General features: G+C 35.7%; 1 protein-coding gene across 4 annotated transcripts in view; it reads left to right on the plus strand.

The window, feature by feature from the left end:
* Positions 1-22,679, plus strand: part of SLF2 (SMC5-SMC6 complex localization factor 2) — a 41,495-nt gene extending 18,816 nt beyond the window's left edge. For all 4 annotated transcript variants that reach the window (XM_043925493.1, XM_043925494.1, XM_043925495.1 and 1 more), the window contains 11 exons: positions 1,384-1,459; positions 2,260-2,401; positions 7,672-7,774; positions 8,382-8,558; positions 9,916-10,013; positions 10,588-10,675; positions 12,306-12,437; positions 12,880-12,957; positions 15,045-15,131; positions 17,282-17,350; positions 19,400-22,679. In XM_043925493.1, coding sequence (XP_043781428.1) covers positions 1,384-1,459; positions 2,260-2,401; positions 7,672-7,774; positions 8,382-8,558; positions 9,916-10,013; positions 10,588-10,675; positions 12,306-12,437; positions 12,880-12,957; positions 15,045-15,131; positions 17,282-17,350; positions 19,400-19,435 — 1,086 coding nt within the window. In that variant the 3' untranslated portion in view covers positions 19,436-22,679. The remainder of the gene's footprint in view (positions 1-1,383; positions 1,460-2,259; positions 2,402-7,671; positions 7,775-8,381; positions 8,559-9,915; positions 10,014-10,587; positions 10,676-12,305; positions 12,438-12,879; positions 12,958-15,044; positions 15,132-17,281; positions 17,351-19,399) is intronic.
* Positions 22,680-22,886: the final 207 nt, after the last annotated feature.

The raw sequence follows: 22,886 nt of genomic DNA on the forward strand, positions 1-22,886 counted from the left end.
ATAACTATAAATTATTGAGTTATTTTCATCTTGATACAGACATGTTATCATTCTTATTAATCGCTTTATAAGTATTGCTTTGTAGTGCTATATCATGATTGATTTATTTAACCCAATCTCAATTGACAGACATTAGATTGTTTTTTATATATATATCTCTCTACTTGTTTATCTCCAAGTTCTATATTGCCACCAGGCTTTCCTGGTGGCTCATCTGGTAAAGAATCCGCCTGCAATGTGGGAGGACCTGGGTTGGGAAGATCCCCTGGAAAAGGGAATGGCTACCCACTCCTGTATTCTGGCCTGGAGAATTCCAAGGGGTCGCAAAGAGTCAGACACAACTGAGAGCTTTCACTTTCACTGTATTACCCACCTTAAAGTTCATCACCCCCTACAAAAAGGTTGTTTATCTAGAACTTGTCCTGTAACCAGGAGGCCTTTGAATGATTCTGCCCCTGCTGGCAGAGTGTAATGACTCAAACATCATAGCAGAGACTTCTTTTCACATAGGTTGATTTTGAAATGACACAAGTTATATGCCTGGCTGAAACCGGAGTTTAGGCTATTCATTCTTACATTTTAGATTTAAATTTAATATAATCTGTGGTTCCAAAACGAAATAGAAGCATGATATGTGTCCTCTACAAAACCACTTTAAAATAATTTTCGATACGTTATGGTTTTTTTAATGTCTGTTAAACTTGAGATTTTATTCCCAAAAGTTGTCTTGTAGAAATTACACTAATTATATGCTTCCGTATGTTAATTTTTGTACATAAAAAAGCCTGAGTAGATCAAAGTATAAGGACAATGACTTTGCATAAACATTACCAAATAGCCTTTACAGTTTTTACCAAATGACACTCACATTGGGCATACTACCTCTTTCCTAGTACTCTTGTGAACACTGAGTATTAATTATCACAACTCCTGATTTTTACCAATCCTGAAGTCAACTAATGATACGTCTTTTTTTTTTTTTGCGTTTCTTTGATTATTAGTGATATTGAGTAGCTTTTAAAAATTCACATTGACATATTAATTTGTATATTTATAGAATGTTTTTTACTAGTTCGTGATTTGATTTTTGCCCATGATGTGACGATCAGCTTAGTAGCCTTCTCCTTTATGGTCTTTTGGTTTCATGGTATGATATGAACTAGAAATGTACTTTTGATCACTTTAAATATTATATTTGTCTAATTATAAGTGAAAGTTGTAAAAAAAGAAAAAGCAGCATGTTAGAATGGAAAGGGCTCTGACTTATGAATCAGATATGTGTTTAAATTCCAACTCATATATTATGTTGGGTGGAGTATGTTAATCTCTCTGACCCTCTTTGTTCTTTCTTCTCTCTCAATACGCTTTATCTACTTTGAACAGATGATGTCAGTTCATACAGACTGTATTGTATCTATGCAGATTCTAAGTACATTAATGGAAATAACAATAAGAAATGGTGAGTATACAAATTTACTGTGATTAGTAGCATGAATTTTTGGTTGCTTTCTACATGATCTCTTTCATATTACTGAACGTTAGGATATTTGGAAATATAGACTAAAAAATTATTTTTAATATAAAGTCTTTAATAATAAAATGAAACTCTAATAAAGAGAGTGCATTCTAGTTGCATTGAGAAAAGGGGTATAAGATCTTACAAGTGGCAGCCGTTACCTAATTTTTACCAAGTCATGGCCTACTGTGCTGGGTAAAGAGAAATAGTTTATTATTTAATTAGCCAATTAACTTTGATGGCTTTTTGGTGAGCAACAGTATTGTACTGATTATGCCTGAGAAGATTGAAAGTATCCACTGTAAGAGTATGACAGTTGCATTCTCACCTTTGGGATCCCTTATAATGAAACAAGCATTATGATTTACCTGTAAGACTTGCGACTGCATAGACCCTGTACATGATAAAATCTTTGTGTTAGCAGTATTTGGTTTCTTACTGTTGTTTTCCAGTCTTCTCAAAATGTTCTTCCTATGTTATACCTTTTTATCATCCATCACTCAACAGATTTTGTTCATAAATGTCATTTCCTTCATATTTATTTGAAAATCTATAGTTCCTTATAAAAAAAAGAAAAATCTATAATTCCTATATGATTATTCTAAATAACTATGTAGTTATTACCAGCTGCCATTTCTGTGAAATCATGGTAATAATCCATGTTTCACATGCAAACTATCATCTTAAAACCGAGGGTTTGTGAACCCAGGATTTGGGATAAAATATTTTCTTCTGTTAACTAGATACCTTCAGTGATTCACCAATTTGGCCCTGGATTCCATCATTGTCTGATATAGCTGCTGTGTTTTTCAATATGGGAATTGATTTTAGATCTTTATTTCCTCTGGAGAATCTTCAGCCGGACTTTAATGAAGACAATCTAGTGTAAGTGTTCTTTTTGCTATTAACTCCAAAAATGATCTTTTAAACGATTTATATAACAACAGTTAAAATTCATTTGATAAATTCAGTATTCATTCTTGATTTTTTAAAAATCTCTCAAAGTTGAAATGGATCTTGAATGAGAGACATTCTTAACATCTAAATCTAAATGCCATCATCATATTTAACAGGGAAAAAATGGAAACATTTTTAAATTAAAAAAAAAATTTTTTTTATGAGACTATGCATTGTTATTTATGACTATTTGGGGGTTACTGGCCAAAACAATTAGGCCATGAGTAGCTACTTCTGCTCAGTCACCTCAGTTGCTTCAGGCTTGGTTGCTTCTGGCTTACCCCCAGCCCCACCCCAGCCACCCTCCTGTGAGCCGGCCCGAAGGCACGCCCTCTGCCCCAGAACAGGGCTGCCTACAGAGAGAAGCTCTTCACGTGGTTCCATCTACCTGATCATTTTTGTATCTGAACTCATCAAGTAAAATACATGGAGAGGCCCAGGACTTTGGAGAGGCTGAAGGGAAGATGTGGGAACTGAAGGAACTGCAGGCCTAGCTGCTTGCCCACACCAGCAAGGCTCTTCTGTGTAGTGGAGTCCATGAGCTATAAGAAGAAAAGGAACTTTCTCCATCAGCTCCCCTTGGAAAAATTCTGAACTACTTCATACAAACGCTTTCTCTATTCTCCGTGGAAAAAATTGTTTAATTCAGGGGGAGAACAAGATGGCAGAGGAGTAGGTGGACATTGAGTACATCTCTCTCCACAGATACATCAGGAATACACCTTCAGACACAGAAGTGCGTGCCAAACATCAAGAGCGGACAGGAGTACCTGACCAGCAGAAAAGAATATACAGGCCCCCACCCAAAACTCGAGATCAAGCCCTGAGGCTTTGGAGTGGGAGCACTGACTCCAAGACCCTAGACTACCAGAAAACTAACCCTAGGAGGTATTAAATAGTGAGAACTCACAGAAAGGAAACCACTGGAATAGAAGACCTAGCATCACCCTACCACCAGTGTGCAGGATGCCTCATCTAAACAACAAACAAAACAAATATACAAACCCAATCAGCAGACAGGATTACCACCTCACTCATCAGAGGAGAAACAAACAAACCAAAACTCAGCACAGATCTCACCCTATAGGAAGCTTACACAAGTCTCTGGACCAACCTTAGAGGGCAGAAACCAAAAGGAAGAAGGAATTCAGCCTTGAAGCCTGGGGAGAGGAAAACTCAAACACAATAAGTCAAAATAATTAAATAAGAAAAAAAAAGATAAAAAGATTGGAAATGGTGAAAGATTCACTGTTTGCAGAAAAGATGATTTAAATGTATATACATAGAAGCCTAAGAGTCAACTGAAAAGCAATGACAAACTAGTAAGAAAATCTGGTATGGATGCCAGGGTACAATGTTAAAGAGAAGTTACTAACCTTTGGATATATAGGATATATAGATATAACCTATGGATATATAATTAAAAGATATACTTAATTTACAATAGTAAGAAAGAAAAATATGTTAAATACCTAGGAATAAGCTTAAATAGAAGTAGTGTATATGTGTGTAAGATTACTAAAGAACAAAAAAGAACAGTAGGAAAATTCATCATAAATACATTAGAGCTCCCCCTAAGGTAAACTGTGAACTTGGTGAGATCTTAATTAAAAATTAAAACCAACACAACAGTGTAAATCAACTATACTTCAGCAAAATTAAAGAAATGCCAGTCAGGTTTTTGTTGAGACAAGGGGAATTGGGACTCTACAAGTGATTCTAAAGTCATATAGAAAAAATAATACCCAGGAAAGTTTTGAGAAATTATGAGGCAGGACTGACCTTAGCAGATAATAACATGGGACAGGTATAGAGATTCAAAGCTCCCATCAGTGGAAGAAAATAAACCGGAAAAGAAACAAATACTTGGTAAATGCTAAAGATAGTGTTTCAAAAAATAAGGAAAGGGTGAGCTATTCAGTATCTGATATTACCCATTATTTGGGAAATGAGGTGGCTTTCTAGGAAAAAAAAAATGTTTCCGTACTTCAAACTGATACAGTAAAGATTTAAGTGTATATAATGAAATCACAAAGTAATAGAAGAACTTTTAAATAATCCTAGAGGAAGGGAAGATGATTTTGTTTGAACGTGCAAAATCCATAAGAGGAGATATTCAACATATTTGACTGTTTCCACTGTTTCAGTCAAATATGTTAAATACAGTGGAACTGTAGTGAGTCCCTTGAACTGCAAGGATATCAAACCAGTCAATCCTAAAAGAAATCAGCCCTGACTATTCATTGGAAGGACTGATGCTGAGGCTGAAACTCCAATACTTTGGCCACCTCTTGTGAAGAGTTAACTCGTTGGAAAAGACCCTGGTGCTGAGAGGGGTTGGGGGCAGGAGGAGAAGAGGACGATAGAGGATGTGATGGCTGGATGGCATCACCGATTCGTTGGACATGAGTTTGAGTAATCTTCGGGAGTTGGTGATGGACAGGGAGGCCTGGCGTGCTGCGATTCATGGGGTCGCCAGGAGTCAGACACAACTGAGTGACTGAAGTGAACATATTTGACCACTTTTTTAAAGAAAAATCTCTATGACAGTAATCACCATAAACAAAAGTCAAAAGAAAATTGAGGGGTGAAAGGGAGAATATGTATATCATAATAGTACTGTATTATTTACTAGTTTTAAAAACCCACTTTTAGGTAGACCTGTGCTGTTCAAACCCAGGTTGTTGAAGAGTCTGCAGTACTATACGATCATCAGTTGATTAAATCTGCAGATGTATACAGGGCCAATTATACCTAATACAAGGATTTTAGACTTTGTGGTGGGTGGGTGCTCCAACCCCTGCATTGTATAATTGTCAGCTATGAATGGAACTCTGGTCACGGATAAAGGCTTAATTTCAAATTAATAAGAAAAAGTTCAATAACTATTAGAAAAATGGGCAAAGGAAGTAAATAGAAAAGGAAAAACAGTTCTTAAACTTTATGAAAATATACTCATCTTTATTTTTTTTTAATGCAAATTTTTGTTATTTGGTATATCCAGAACCAAAATCTTCATCTCTCCATCTCTTTCCACCGCATACAGGATTTCTCTTTGTTGCTTAGATGTAACCTGTATCTGAAAATATGTTAGATAGCAAATTTTCATATGAAGACTGTATTCTGTCACTTTAAATAGAAAACATAATGCTTTATCAGACCATTTAAAAACCCCAATATTTCCCCCCCAAAAAATACTCAAATACCTATATTTGACCAAAATACTCAAATATACCTATATTTAGAAAGTTAATACTATTTTATTATTTAACATTTAATGAACTGAGTAGTATGTGGTGATTTTGTATGTATGTAACAGATTTGAATTTTTTCTCTTCACTATAGTGAACAGGTACTATAGTGAATATAATGAAGTAAAGATAAAATGATTTCATTAAGACATAATAAATGCCAATAATAGTTTTTCTGATTGAGTATTTACCAACTGAAGAGTTGCCTCAGTCAGGTTTGGTGACTGCAGTCAGGAGGTGGTGGCTATAAGTTACTGTTGCTGTATAGTGGTAGGCAAAGATGAACACAGATGAGCAAGAGTGAGCTGGTGAAGGAACGAATGAAGCATAATGAAATATCTGTTTAAACAGCGTGGAGCACAAGACTAAATCCTGTTGAGATATGATCACAACTCACTCTTCTCTTGCTAGGACTCATGTGCAGCCTATCTATTTTTGCTGTTATGTGTATGCATATTCAGAAATATGCATCCAGATAGTAGATTTGAAGGTTGTTAGAGTACATATTCAGATAGGGAGAGTAAGACATTAAAGGATCCAAGTAACAGTTCTTTAGCATTAGTCTGCAGGATATACAGACTTAGTACTAACCCCTTTCTATTCTACATTCCATTAATTGCCTCACATCCCTGTGTTCTCTTCCTGTACCTATCTCACAGCTATTCTTTCCTTTTCATTCCTAGCATCAGCCTTATTCAGATCCTCCTCTCATGTCTAGCATGGCAAAAATCTTCCTCCTGGGAGCGTCCCACCTTTAATATACTTATTCTTTTCACTGTTACAGGCTTCCTTTTATGAAAATTTTCTTCTCCACTTTTAAACCTTTACACCTGTATTTAAGACTCGACAATTGATTCTGACCTGTTTTCTATTTTTTTTTTTTCTGTTTTCTATTTTGTTCACCCTTTTGTTCTAACCAGATTGACTCTCTTGCTCTTCCTTCACATTAGCCATTGTTGCATTGGATCTTCCTCATGCAAGTCCCTCACCTCCATCCTCAGTGTCTGCTTATCAAAATCTTATCTGTCTCACTTCTTGAAGCACTGTTCATTTGAGTGGAGCTACCTATACTTACGTATTTTTACTGTGTGCCAGACATGGTTCTGGGGGCTTAATATATAGTACTTCATCTGATAGTCACTACAACTACTCAGATATTTCAAAAAATAAAAAGGTTCTGCACATTGTAGTTATAGGAGTATCTCCAAGATACAAGTATTAAAGCATTGGAGAGAGGTATATTCATATTTATTTGTATGTATATAAAATACCTGTGGGAGGAAGGACTGAAGCTAGTAGTGATTGTCCATGGGAAGGGGAAATGAGGAGCTGAGGGCCTAGACTGCAAGGACCATTCTCTTCAGCACACTGTGCCTTAATATCTCTTAACCTTTTTTTATCCATATGAAAGGGTTATTTATTTTTTTAAAAATTAAACAAGAAAATATTACCTATATTTTGAGGGCTAGGTTCATTTGTCTCTCTGCCATGAACCTTCACTAATTTCCTCAACCAAAATTGAAATGCTTAGAATTGTTTATATTGCTGTGGCAGTTTTATTGGGCCACTCATGAGTCTTCTAAGTATTTTGAGTTCTTTGTAGTCAGAGCCACCTTCTATATAGCTCTCAGACACCAAGAGCAACAGGGAGGTTGCCTTATAAAAAGCAGCTGTTTGAGGGAAAACTAATGTATAGATGGAAATCAAATTTACCTGGAGTGGGCGATAGCTGATTAACTCAGACCTGACAAAGACTCTGGGAAGTAATAGAAATGTTCTATTTCTTGGTTGGGATGGTGGTTACACTAATATATACATATTCATTGAAATTTTAAATGTGCATATTTCTTTTATCGTATGTAATTATACCTCAATAAAATTTTTGTTGTTCAGTGCTTCTCAGAATTTTATTCCTAATTTCTCACTGCTTTATTCACTTTTCTATAGTTCTGAAACACAGGTGACATTGGGAGTGAAAGAAAATGAAGATTCATCTTACAAGCCAATTTTTTCATCTCTCCCTGAAACTAACATTTTAAATGTGGTTAAGGTAGGAAAAAAACTGTTTTGTGTGTCTTTAGCACAGAGCTGGAACCATTTAGTTTTTTGCTTAGTGATTTTCAAACAAAATCACTAGTGTTTTACCATGGCATTTCTAGTATCTGACATTCCTTAGCAATATTCTTTGTATTAAAACTTGATTTTACTGTTTTTATTTTTGTTTTAATATTACGAACAAAAGGGAACTTTAAATCAGCGTTATGTGATTAAAATAGTTCTAGGAATACCTTTACCAAGAAGCTTTTTGAAACTAGTATTTTTGAAACCAGTAATTTTCTAGAATTAGAATATACAAAGAAAAATTGTTTACAGTATACCTTAGTGACCAAGAATTAATAAGTGTTAAAACATCTTTAGTGACTAAATCAAATCAATAGTGATATTGAACTGTTAAAATCTTGAAAATTAAAAATGGAGAAGAAAATATTTAGCAATTCAACTATTAACATCAGTGTTTTTTGCCTTTTCCTAGACAGCTGATGTTTTGGTTTCTGTATAGTTCCTGTTTGCATTTTTTATCAAAAAGTGTTTATACTGTAAACTCTTCAAGCAGAATATATTTCCTAAAGTTGTTTTGTCTCTGATGTATGTCAAAGTTTCTAGGCTTGTGTACATCTATACATCCAGAAGGTTACCAGGATCGTGAAATAATGTTACTGATCTTAATGTTGTTTAAAATGAGTTTGGAAAAAGAATTGAAACAGATTCCTCTAGTAGACTTTCAGAGCCTCTTAATAAACCTGATGAAAAACATCAGAGATTGGAACACAAAGGTAACATTACTTAAAACTTTAGTATTGCTTTTTGTATAGCATCACAGTTTGACTTTCGTAGTGCATGCAGAATTGACAGTTTCTAACCTAAGTTGAGATCTTCAGCAGATGAAAACTTAACTGAGGAAAGGACTCTCTTTGCTGGAACTGTATTTAATTCATGAAACTGAATCTTTTCTAAAACTGAAGCTGTTCATTCAAAAAATGTATTATGTTTATTGGGGATTAACTGTGAGCCAAGTGTTATTGATACAGGTGCTAGAGATAAAGCTGTGTGAAGACAAAACCCTTGCTCTCCCTGCACTTTTTAGTCAAAGGGTTAGGTTATAAGCAGTGTAAATGTAGATTATAGTATCATATTAAGTTATAGTAAATGTTACAAATTACAGTAAAGCTGGACAAGGCAGGGATCCTCTGCTATTTGATGTGTTAGGTTTTTTAAAATTACGCTTTTTGACCTTTTTTTGGTAGAAAGTGTCAAACGTGCTAAAGTAGGGGAAACATCTGTTTAATGAACCCCTAAGTACTTATCACCCAACTTCAGCAATTATCAAAATGTAATCAATCTTCAGCTTCCCAGGTGATGCTAGTGGTAAAGAACCTGCCTGCCAATGCAGGAGACATAAGAGATGTAGGTTCGATCCCTGGGTTGGGAAGATGCCTGGGAGGAGGCCATGGCAACCCACTCCACTATCTTGCCTGGAGAATCCCATGGACACAGGAACCTGGTGGGCTACAGTCCGTTGGGTCGCACAGAGTTGGCCATGACTGCAGCAGCTTAGCACAGCACACCATCTTATCTCTTACCCTTCCTTATCCTATACTTCCTTTCCTTTTTTTTTTTTTAATTCGGTTGGCCAGTCGTGTCTGGCTCTTTGGGACCCAATTCACTGTAGCCCACCAGGCTCCTCTCTCCATGGAATTTCCCAGGCAAAAATACTGGAGTGGGTTGCCATTTCCTTCTCCAGGGGATCTTCCCGACTCTTACTAAGGGATTTTTTTGAATACTGAAATAATATTTAAACTTGAGGATTCCTAAATTCAAAAAATCCCTGGTCAGGAACATGTATTGTGCAACTCTTATTATATACCTTTGTGTATTTATTTATTTTTTCAGGTGGTATTTGTATTTAGATTATTCTTTGAAGGACTGTTAAAATCAATGTAGATATGATGTAGCACAAAACACAAAAGTTAAATAAAATTCTGATAAATGTATGTATTCAGTTTAGAGTTTAAGATAAAACAGTCTGTGTGCTCTTTTTGTAATCTTAAGTCAAGAAGGGACATGGATGATCTGTTAGATACTTGATTCCACTAACTTATGTGAAAAGTTTTGCTCATGGTTTGTTTTCAGGTGCCTGAACTCTGTCTGGCCATAAATGAACTCTCCACTCATCCCCACAACCTTCTCTGGTTGGTACAGCTGGTCCCTAACTGGACATCACGTGGAAGGTATTGAAAAGTGAGAATGAAACATTAGAAAAATACATGTTTACATTAATGAAATGCTTTTAGGTCCTTTATTTCCTTTCATCGTTTCTTGAATGTTAAATCAGAGTTTTTTATTTGATATTAAATTTTAAGAAAAGCCATTGACAGCCTGATTCTGATTCTCAACTCAGATCACTTTGTAATAGTCTTGATTGTTAATTTTAGCTTTAGCTTATCTGATAACTTAATATAGATGGCATATACCACAAAAATGAATCAATTCGCTTTTTTTTTTTTTTTTTGCTTTAATAAAAAGAAATTCCAGCAATAAAATAGATTTTCTAACAGTAAATCGTCAGGGTCAAAGATAAAGCCTCTCAATAGTTTTCCTGCACTTCAGACAACTTATAACTTTGTGTACAAATATTTTGCATGAAAATGTTACTGTTCTAATAAAGTTTATATATTTTTATATAGCCTTCTCTTGAAACATTAGCTGTGGTGCAAATTAGAAGAACTTCTTTTGGCTCATTCATTTGCTTCTTAAACAGTATTGATTAAATGCATCCTAAATACTTTAAAATTCTAATTTCAGGCAACTGAGACAGTGCCTCAGCCTAGTGATTATTTCAAAGCTTTTGGATGAAAAACGTGAAGATATCCCTAATGTGAATAATCTGCAGGTATAAATAGCACTTTTGTTTTTTTTAGTAAGTGGGAGAGACGTACAGAAAAAAATGATGGGAAAAAAAAAAGGAAAAAATGATGAGTCCTGTGTCAAAAGTCCTGCAGTTAGAGCTTAGCTCTTTGGCCGAATACTGTTCATGGAATCTTTTGCATGGTATTTAACCAATGAGACCCAGTTTCTTTATCTGTGAAATGGAGACGGTATCATACCTAATCTACCACATAGGATGGTTATGGACAGTTAGATGAATTAATTTATAAAAAGTGCTGGGAACATCATAATATGCTATATAAATGTGACATTAATTATTTCACCTTGTCAACGTTAGCAATTTTATCACGAGATTAGAAATTGCAAAACTATTAAATGTTAATTACATCCTGTACTTATTTTTATATTAGTCTTTAAATTATGGAGCTTAAATGTGGTTGCCCTTTAATTAAGTATTTGTTCAGTAGTGAATATATCATGTATATATGAGTGTATATAAACATGTCATATAGAAAACCCATTCTGAGAAGTCCTGAAGGCTTTTTACAAACATCAGTAGCACTAGTGGGGCTATTTGTAGTTGAATTTGAAACATAGAATCTGATCTAGATGTGGTTTTCTTGTTTGAATTGCAGTGCAGTATAAAATAATCTGTCACGTCCTACAGATTAAAAATAAAGTGGAGATAGAGATTCTGGCCTTGAAAACAAACTGTAGTGGTTGAAACAATTAACCAACCATTGTGGTACAGTGCAGCAAGAACAGTGACAGAAGTATGCTCAGGGTGCTGTGGGACAGAGAGATTGAAAAGGACAGCTGTTCCTCTATTAGTAGAGTTGAAGTAGATTTGATTCTATATTTATGGGGGGGACCACAGTTGAGCTACCAGGGTAATTAGAAATAGCTCTCAGTTCTTTCAGTGATATTACTGCCATCAAAAGAGAATTCTTTCCAGAATTCAGTGACTTCTATTCACAAGGATGAAGATTCAACTTTGCTGACATTCAAATAATTTTTCATAAAAAGTATTCACTTTGACCTCTGTTTGGTAATGCAGTTTGGTCTCTTCCTTAAGTTTTCATCCTCAATTAAAAGTACTAAATCTTAAATTTAATATCCCTTTTAGGGAATTTCCTGGTGGTTCAGTGGTTAACACTTGGCACTTTCACTGACAGGGCCTAGGTTCAATCCCTGGTTGGGGAACTAAAATCCTACAAGCCTCAAAGGGCAACCAAAAAAATTAAAATTAAGATCCCATTTAAGCAGTTGATTTTTTTTTCCCCTCTCTCATTTTATTACAGTGAAGTTTAACAGTATATAAAAGACACATGAACCTTGGTGGGTCAGTTGGAGAGTTTGTTTTTTTGGTTGCACCACGTGGCATGCAGAATCTTCCCTGATTAGGGATCAAACCTGTGCCCCCTACATTGGGAGTGTGCAGTTTTTAACCACTGACTGCCAGGGAAGTCCCTCGGTTGGGGACTTTTAAGTAAAGAATAAATGGATATCACTGAACTTGAAGAAGCTAAATTAAGAGACAGCAAAATGAACAGAGGACACTGAAAAAAAAAATGCCTAAGAAAGAGCAAGTGTATTGCCTAATATGTTTCATTGTCTCCTCTTTCCTTTGATAGATATCAGTCTTACATCGCTATCTTGTGCAAATGAAGCCTTCAGATTTGTTGAAGAAAATGGTCTTGAAGAAAAGAGCTGAACAACCAAATAGCACTATTGATGATAGTCTTCATTTGGAACTTGAAAAGCAGGTATCCAGGGCTAGATCATCTCAAAAGAGTACATTTGAGCACAACCTGTGATAGCTTCCTAACCATAGACATTTCTTTTTTTTTACATTTCTGAATTTAGAAACTAGATACATTGTAGCATAGTTATATGGTGAATGATATTTTTGTTTATTGCTGTCATAAAATCCTTCAGTTAACTTGAAGATTGAAATAAAAGGATTGTTGGTAATTTAATACTGAGTATTTTTTATAGCCCTTTACTAGGGCAGTCATGAGGTGGTAAAAGGAATGAACTTAAAGTAGAAACCTTAGATAAATGCTTGACTTTTGCTTACTTAACCAGTCCAGTTAACTTCAACAAATCCAGTCCTTCCTGGGCAACTTCCCTAATGTTTAAACTGGGATGACATGTATTCTAGGTAATTTCATCCATGGGTATTGACTTTATTCATTTCTCTACCAGGCATATTACCTGACCTACATTCTTCTTCATTTAATCGGTGAGGTTAGTTGTTCTCACTCCTTTTCTTCTGGACAACGGGTAGGTATTTTTTCGTCCTTTTAGTTTTTAATAAATGTCACTGTTGATGGAATAATGATCATTTTTTATATAGGAGAAAATATAATAACTTTTACCAAATTCACTTTGGATTCACTGTTGAAATAACAATGTACATTGGAAAGGGAGAAGTGATAGTAACCTTGCAGCCTTTTTTTTTTTTTTTGTCTGCACTGAGTCTTCATTGCTGTGCAGGCTTTCTCTAGTTGCAGCAAGCAGGAGCTACTCTCTTATTGCAGTGTGTGGCCTTCTCATTGCGGTGACTTCTCTTGTTTTGGGGCACAGGCCCTAGGATATGTGGGCTTTGTAGTTGCAACTTGCAGCCTCCACAGTTAGGGCACACAGTCTCTAGAGTGTGTGGGCTTCAGTAGTTGTGGCTCACAGGCTGAGTTGCCCCATGGCATGTGGAATGTTCCTGGACCAACCTGTGTCCCCTGTATTGGCAGGTGGATTCCTAACTGCTGGACCACCAGGGAAGTCCAAACTTAACATTTTTTTTTCTTGCCTTGCTATAAGACTTGCAAAATCTTAGTTCCTCAACCAGGGATTGCAGCCATATTGTTGAAAATTATTCGTCTACAAACGTTTTTTCTGTTTATTGGAGTGGAACTTAACTGGGATAACTTGGCAGTAGTGTAATACATTAATATCAAAATCACCAAATACTAAATGAGCTAGCTCTTTGCTCCATTCTTCCCATCTCTGCTCCCACTCCATTTCCTTTTTTCTTTAGAAATAATGTTTGCCTTTAAAATTAAACTGATGGTAAATCAGCCTACTCTATATATACATTCCTAAATTATCTCCCCATGTTAAGATTTTCATTTTGAATTATTTATTCTTCCTGTACTATCATGTTCCTCATTTGTGGGGAAAATTCTTGTTTAATTCTCCATGTTTTACACTTTAGGTAATCCAACCCCTGTTTAAAACTTTGTATCTCCTTAGACATGATCAAAAAGGACCCAAGACTGCTTCCTGTGTTTTTATAAACACTGTTGTACATAGAACTATCTTTGCTCTCCTGATTGGAACCTAATATAATCATCTGTGGGGCTTCCCTAGTGGTAAAGAACCTGCCTGCTAATGCAGGAGACAGAAGAGATGTGGGTTCCATCCCAGGATCAGGAAGATCCCCTGGAGAAGAGCAGAGCAACCCACTCCAGTATCTTGCCTGGAGAATCCCAAGAACAGACGAGCCTAGCAGGCTACAGTCCATAGAATCACAAAGAGTCAGACACAACTGAAGCAACTTAGCATGCACGCAGTCATCTATCTGTTCTTATATATGGTCTCTAAATTTTTTAATTATTCTGATTAGAAAACAATAATTATTGTGTTAAAACTCAATTACTATAAAACCATGTAAGGTAGAAAGTGAAAGACTTTATAATCTAGTGCCCTCCTGTAAATGCTCCATGATTTATGGATATCCTAACATAATTACTTTTTTAAAAAATGATGTCATGCTATTCACATTATTTGTAACTTCTTTTTTTCTTCACTGTAATTTACTTAGCACTTCTGTCTAATTAAACTATAGTATTCCAAAATCTTTACTGATGAACATTCCTTTTTCGGTGATTACACACAGTACCAACATGAACCTTTGGAAGCATTTCTGTAGGGTAAATTCCTAGAAGTAGAAATGCTAAATCAAAATTTGTAAAGTTTTCAAATTTTAGTTATTGTAAAATGATTGTTATCACATTTCCCTCCTCAAAAGTGTCCATTTACATTCTCACCTTAGTATATATATAAGTGTGACTCTTTTAAACTGTACACTTCTAAAACTTAGGACACTTAATTTTTCAGAGAACTATTATTAAACCTTGTTTTATAAAAATCTTTACTTTTGTGTATGTTTTATGCATTAACTAGCAATAAGCTATAACTGTCTGATTGTTGTGGCAGTCACTACATTTTACTCATATGACTGCTACTGTTAATATCAGAAATTGCTAAGGTAGATTTTTTTAAATGATTGTCAGTTCTAGCTACATAATCTCTTCTTTGTTCATTTGTAATGCTTTAAAGTTGTTTTCATCCTTTGTATTTGTTTTACACAGAAACACTTTGTGCACCTCTGTGGGGCTTTGGAAAAGCACGTTAAGTGTGATATTAGGGAAGATGCAAGACTGTTTTATAGAACTAAGGTAAGTATGCCTTTTTCTTAATAGTTTTGGTGTTTGTTTATCGTTGGCTTTATTAATATTTGAGTAAGAGAAGCCTATAAGCCTCTTTTTTAAGAACATATAACATTAGAAATAAGACTTTCTCCTTTAATAACATTAGGTTCGTCTGAGTACTTCTAGATAGATTGAAAGTGAAAGGGAAAATCTCAAAGCAAAAACATTTAAGACAAGAAGCTGAACAGGAAGGCTGAATATAAGAACATGGAGTTAGGAAAGCAACTTTAGTATTAATAAAACAATTTGACAGTTTTTCCTGAAACATAAACACCACTATTTTTAAAACATTTTCTTCCAAGGATTTTTTTTTTATTTTATTCTTAATCATCCTTTAGCTTTTGCAGTGTAGGGGTGATTCTTTCTTGCCATTTGTGTTTCAGTCAGTTCAGTCGCTCGGTCATGTCCGACTCTTTGCGACCCCATGAATCACAGCACACCAGGCTTCCCTGTCCATCACCAATTCCCGGAGTTTACTCAAACTCATGTCCATCGAGTTGGTGATGCCATCCAGCCATCTCATCCTGTCGTCCCCTTCTCCTGCCCCCAATCCCTCCCAGCATCAGGGTCTTTTCCAGTGAGTCAACTCTTCACATTTGTGTTTAGATAGTCATTAAAAGTGAGGTTTCGGCTTTGTAATTAGCTGTAAAGTCATTTCAACAATGCCTGTTTAGATTTAGTATCTGTATTTGTTTTACTAGATCTAAGTTAAATACCAAAAGGAGTAACTAACAAAATTGTATTAGATTGCAGATTTTCAAATGCAGGTAGGAGATAGCTCTTTGGCTTAGAGTGAAAACCAGTTTCAGAAACACATTCTTTTGAGCACTGACTAGTTACTGGCCTGTAGAACTTGGTGGTGGTGGCTGCTGCTGACAGACATGCTACAGGGGACCACCCCCAAGTTTTTTGTTTCTTAAAGCCAAGAGGCTGGGCATAGACTGGTGCCAGGGCTCCTCTTACTTAGAGTGGAGAGTGACACAGAGATCTATGGAAATTGCTTCAGGGGGCGATCCTGCTGAAATGAATGAGTTGCATGCCTCTCCACAAGCCTCTAGTAGGAAAGGTGCTGATTGTTTTGGAGAAACTGAATCTGCCAAACTGTAAATGGAGAAAAAAGCAGACCGTACAATTTACTTTATAAACTTATAGCAACTGTAAAATTCCTGACCCTTTTAAGATATTTTGTTGGGACTTCCCTGGCAGTCCAGTGGTTAAGATTCCACATTTCCACTTCAGGGGAACGAGGTCAATCCCTTGTCAGAAAACTGAGGTCCCACATGCTGCACAGCACAGCCCAGAATAGACATACGTAAATACATAGAAACATTTTGTCAGGCAGTTATGTCCAAGAACTAATTGAGAATCCTCTAGTGTGGTAGGAAAGTTTGAGTTTCATACAAAGACTTGACTAAAGCTCCAAATGTAGGAATGCGTCAGGTATTTATATATAAAGAGGATTCATTGTGCAGTCTACCTTTCAGCAACACAGATTCTATCCAAACTATCTCAGCTTCCTGCTCTTGAGTGAGTCATTTATCACTTTCTTTGTTTTTGAGGCAGAGATAGCAGCAGGGTTTTCTATGGTGCAGGGGCTTGGCACCACTAACCCCCACATTGTTCACAAGTCATCTATACTTTGCAGAATCCTAGAGAGACTTAACACGCAGTTTTGGATCTCGTGATAATGTGAAAAGGAGCAAATAACAACCCTCTTTTGTGACCTTGAGTCAAATAGAACTTGAAAGGCAAGGAACAGCCAAAGCCTTGGGTCCTGTAAGAGTGGGAAGCCCACTCTTAGCTTTCCTGTTGGGTGTTCAGAAGCCAGCGAGTTGAAAATAGGTGTCTTGAAGGCAGAAAACATGGTTTTTGGATGATCTTTAGTTAACTAATGGGAAAATGGAGTCCTAAGCATTCAATATCTTAGACATGATGATGAAGAAAGGTCTTAGTTAATCACTGTGACTTGAAAACCCCTCTAGAAGTTGAGGAGTTTATTCTTTCTTGACAGAAACTACATTGAGTTGTTGGGGGTGGGTCTGTCACAATTATCAGGTCTTTTGTGTCAAGTCTTAAATTGTTTTGATCTGATCTCTTTTCCCCTTTGTATTTTTAAGGTAAAAGACTTGGTTGCCAGGATACATGGAAAATGGCAGGAAATAATCCAGAACTGTCGGCCTACTCAGGTGTCATTTTATTAAACAGTTTTTATTTGTTCTCAGTTTGTTGTTGTTCAGTCACTCAGTCGTGTCTGACTCTTTGCAACCCCATGAACTGCGGCACGCCAGGCTTCCCTGTCCATCACCATCTCCCAGAGTTTGCTCAAACTTATGTCCATTTAGTCGGTGATGCCATCCAACCATCTCATCCTCTGTTGTCCCCTTCTCCTCCTGCCTTCAGTCTTTCCCAGCATCTGGTTCTTTTCCAGTGAGTTGGCTCTTTGCATCAGGTGGCCAGAGTATTGGAGCTTCGGCTTCAGCATCAGTCCTTCCAAAGAATATTCAGAGTTGATTGATTTCCTTTAGGATTGACTGGTTTGATAATATTATTTCTTCATACTGTTCTAAAAAAGCATGACAAAGTACTTCTAGATATCTTATGATAAACTGAAAATTCCAATATAGTCCTTTATATATGTTTTTTAAATTTTTGTTCTTACATTCATTCATTTATTTTCAAAGGTGGTTGACCCTATTTTAAAATGTTACATTGCATCCAATGGGGCTTATTTCATGTGGAGTATTTCTTAATATCTTTATTGAGATAAAATTCACATGTCATACATTTCACCCAATTAAAGTGTACAGTATTTTTTAGTATATGCACGGTTGTTCAATCATCACCACAGTTTAACTTTAGAACATTTCTGTCACTCCAAAAAGTGACACTCATACCCATTAGCAGTCACTCCTCATTCCCCAAGCACCTACACGCCCATCCCCACTCCCCATAAACCCTAGGCTACCACTAATCCACTTTCTAAGTGTATTTGCCTATTTATATTTCATACAAATGGAATCATATATGATGTAGTCTTTTATGACTGGCTTCTTTTACATAACGTAATGTTAATACATGTTTGGCATGTTGTATGTCCTTTGTATTGCCAAATAATACTCCACTATATACATATATCACATTTTATATATCTACTTATTAGTAGATTTATATATCTACTTTTATATATCTGCTTATTACGAATTGTTTCCACTTCCTGGCTGTTGTGAATAATGCTTCCATGAACATTTGTGTATTAGGTAGAGTGGTTGCACTCTTTTACATTCCCACCAGAATGTATGAGGCTTCCAGTTTTTCTACATTCTTGCCAACATTTGTTATTATCTGTTTTTCAAATATAGATGTAGGGAGTTGGATGAGGAATGTCATTGTGATTTTAATTTGCATTTCCCCAATAACTAATGATGTTGAACATCTTTTTATGTGTGTGTTGGCCATTCATACATTTTCTTTGAAGAAGTCTCTATTCAGATTCTTTGTCCATTTTTTAACTGAGAATTCTCCATATGTTCTAAATACAAATTCCCCCATTAGGTACATAATTTGCCAATATTTCCTCCCATTTTCTGTGTTGTCTTTCATTGTTTTGATGATGTTATTCAAAGAACAGAAGTTTTTCATTATGATGAAGTCCAGTTTTTTTTTTCCTTTTGTCACTTGGGGTTTTGGTATTACATCTAAGGAGACTTTCCATAAGAAAGGCATTATTTAAACACTTGCTATTGAGTTTACCATCCTGTTTATTTACAGACCAACTACATTACTAAATGGGATTGTGTGAAAGTAACAGGAACACAGAAGTCTTTGAGAAATATTATGTTAATGTTTTGTTGTTCTTGTTTTAGTTACTAATCTCCATAGACTTCTTTTAGGCCAGCCTTTTTTGCTGATGTAGCATTAAAATAGAAAAGAATTTAATACCAAAACTTTGTTAATCAGCTTAATGTTTTCATTAATCTTTTTAAATACATCCCTCCACCTGTGTGTGTTGCTGACGAAAACATCTTGTACTAATTTATACTTAGTTTAAATTGTTAGACTATAAAATGTGAAACTTGAATCAGATTATGATAAATTATCAGAGAAATGTACTATGTCAACATTTTATTAATTTCATTATCAAAGCCCATTGTCTGCTGATTAGCGGTTTTATAAGGATTAATTTGTAATCTGATTTTCCTTTATCCTGTTTTTTTTTCTTCCCTTCCCTTTTCTAGGGGCAACTTCATGACTTTTGGGTACCAGATTCTTAACAGGAGTTGCAGCAAAAAAAATTATGAACCAAGAGAAATTCAGTAAGAGCCTTTCCTAAAGGAATGCTACAGAATCCAATGGAAATCTAAGAAAATGTGCAGCAGATGTGCTACTTGAATATCTAGAATGAAGCTGGTAATGAAGAAATTGCCATTTCTGAAGCAGATATGAAATATAATCTGATTAATTAAAGCAACTGGCCTTTTAAAAGAGAAGAATTCCTTAAGAGGGGAGAGGTAGAAGCAGCTGACAGTTGCATATCTAACCTTCCCCTTTTTACTCTTGTTAAATTGTAAGCCTGTTATCTTTTTTTTTGGATTGTATTTGCAGCACTTGGATAATCACAGGAAGTATGTAAGAAAGGGCTTGGACCAACTTGAAAAGCTGGACCTGGAAACCAAGATCAAGTTCCAGTTTGATTTAATTTTCTTTTTAGTTATTTTATGACTCAAAGGGAAAGCTTAGAACTGAGTTTAATAATTGAAAGGATAAATCTTTTCTGTTACTCCTGTAAAACCACTGGGGTGTTTCAATCCATGCATTTTTCTTCACTATTCAAGATTATAAATCTGTCGGGTTTTTAAAATACATTTAAACAAACAGTTGAGAAGCAGAAGTTTGGTACATTGTCAGATCCCCTTAAGGGGAAGAGTTTAAGCTATAAAATAGTGGCTTTGTTTTTATTCCAAAACATACATATGCTGTTTGTTTTGGATTTATTTTACATGCATTTATATATTTTTTAATACTGGTAAAATCTTAGCATCTTGGCTAAATCTTAGAATTCTGGCCCTTCGTAGCCATATTACAGAAGTCTATTGTAAAAGCTAAAGGTATGAACAGGTTTCCAAAAACTTTACTTTCATGAGTATATAACCTTAGCAGAGACCTGAATAACATTTATTCTTTGGTACACTACGCACGCGTGTGTATGTATGTATGTGTGTGCGTGTGTGTGCTTATATTTTAAATTTGTTGCACTTGAAAACCACAGCTGCTCTAAATTCTTAAACACTGGAAAGCCATCCTTTGGTTTCATTGGTGGAGGGTTAGGAGAAATGCACATGCTGGTCTTAGCCCAGGGCCCTTTGAAGCCTTCGGTAGTAATAGACTCTTACTAGCTAACTGAAGAATTCTTTTGTTGACTGAGTGTCCCTTTAGGAGGGTTGGTTTCTTGAAAGATGATGCCAGCTTTGTTTTTCTTTCTTTCAATATTGACTTGGATGACACTGCTCTCCTAAGCACTCTGCTGCCTCCAGTTGTGGGAAAAGTATGAAGGGAAAGGGATTTGGACTTGATGTTTATAGTTTGAGAGGGGAGAAAATAAATTTTGAAAAATAGCTTTCTACCTCTAATTGAGGCTTAGCAGTAAAAAGCATTTTATCTTAAATTTTCATTTAAAAGAGTAACTTTTGAGCCCATGTCAAACATTGAGCAGTTAGAGATTTTATAGGGAAGACTTAAGTTAATCTAGTCCCTAAGAACCCTGACTGAATGAGGCTTCAGGAGTCAGACCAACAAAAGTTTTATTCTGTGTTGCGTTTACTGGTAAGAATATTATTATCTTGATACTACCTCTCAAGGGTATTGTTAGAAAATGCCACTTACGGTTAATGAGATAGATACAAAGAGTTATATTGACAGAAGCTTGAAACTCTGGCATCTATCTGCCCAACAGTGGGGGCTTTCACTCTCTGTAATTTAATATTTTGTAGATATACATTATTTGTGTGTAATTTTATAAGTGTTCATATTTTTCTCATTTTGCATTGTGTAAAGTGTACAATATCTCAAAGTATAAAATACTGCTTATATTGCTTGTAATTACAGTGTGTAAATATTTTCTAATCGTGTACATTGAAAGGGGGAACGAGTGGGTTATTCAGGTTTTTTTTTTTTAAGTGACCCTTTTGTATTGCAGTTTCAACAGATAACTGCTCATCAAATTTAAAACCACTTTGATAGATTTTATTTAGGAGTTCCAATAAGAAAAGTCTCTATTTTTAATTGTCTCTCTCCATTGGAAAAAAGTTCATCATCTGTCCCTTTAAAATAAATGACCAAACATCAATTTGAACCGCTACATATATGACTTGGTAGATATCCTTAGTCTCCAGGTCATATTCCAACAGTATTTTCACTGGGGGCTCAAAAATTTTTGTGAGTCTCTTTAGCACAAGTAGCCCATGGTTTTTCTCCCAAATCAAGTATTATCCTTCACCCTCTGAGTCCCCATGCTTTGTCTCCCTCCTGCTGCTGTTGCCCTGTGAATGGGATGGTAGTGGGGGGGAATATGTTCGTTGCACAGAGAATGTCAGGTCACTTTTTGGACTTGGCAAACAAAGCTTGCACTGAGTGGTGGTGTGTTTGGCAATATTACTGTGTCAAAAATCACCTTGTCTAATTTTCTGGATCTGTATGTCAAACTTATTGCCCTTATTGCAAGCTGAAAATTAAGGTACTTGCAAGTGTTTATGCTTTTGTGTGTAACTGTTTGCCTTATCTAAACTGCTCTTCTTGTTATCCTAAACTATAATTCTGTTGGTTATATCATGTTAAGTGAAGAGGCTTTCCATGCACAAAATGCATCTATGTAGCAGTAAAGTAACATTTGTACATTTTCTGTTTGTCTCCTGATGGCAGTGGTGCCTTTGTCACCTTTTAGAAGGCTGGCATTTTATTTTTAAGTACAAGTAATAGCTTGCTTTTGACTTCACAAAAATCTCCCCAGACGTAGAAGAAAATGGCGTGTTGTCATCCAGGCTCAGTTGGAGTATTTGCATATTTATTTCTGTCAAAATAAGTATAGTTGGTGGGGATGGGCCAGTAATAATGTGTGGAGTCTTTAAACCAAGAGTAATTTTGACATTTAAAAAATAAAAATTGAAGAGGTGCCCCATTAGCGAGTGACTGAGTTGGAGAAGTAGAGGAGGACCGCTCTGGTTTGTCTCTTTAGGAGGCACGTTGGAGTACAGGTGGCTTGGGCATGTAGCGTGTGATCTGCGGTTATTTCTTACTCATTAACAGTGTTGGTGCACCTCATTATCTGTGCATTTGTTTTCCCTGGGCAGTCCTGTGAGCCAGGTAATCCACCAGCTTTTAGGAAGTTTACAAGTAATTGCAGATTTCCTTTTTCTTCCTGTTTTTTTTTTTTTCTTTTTTAAACAAATTTTATACTACGTCTTGCTTAACGTCCTATGAATGTATGTGTCTGCTATTAAAATGGCTTTTTCCCAGTTTGAACACATGTTTGGTAATATTTGTTTGGGAGTGGGGATGGTTGAGTATCTGGAACATCCTGTTTCTTCCCTTGCCCCACCTAGTTTTTAAACCTATTTCTTCCTCTTGGATTGGATTCTTCACTTTTTTAGTTTGATATTTCCTGTTTCTGGAAAGGAACCATGTCGAGCCATAGTTGTACACAGTTGACTGTTACATACCCAGTTAATA

Source organism: Cervus elaphus, chromosome 15 (genome assembly GCF_910594005.1).
Source record: "Cervus elaphus chromosome 15, mCerEla1.1, whole genome shotgun sequence".
In the NCBI taxonomy this organism is placed as follows: Eukaryota; Metazoa; Chordata; class Mammalia; order Artiodactyla; family Cervidae; genus Cervus; species Cervus elaphus.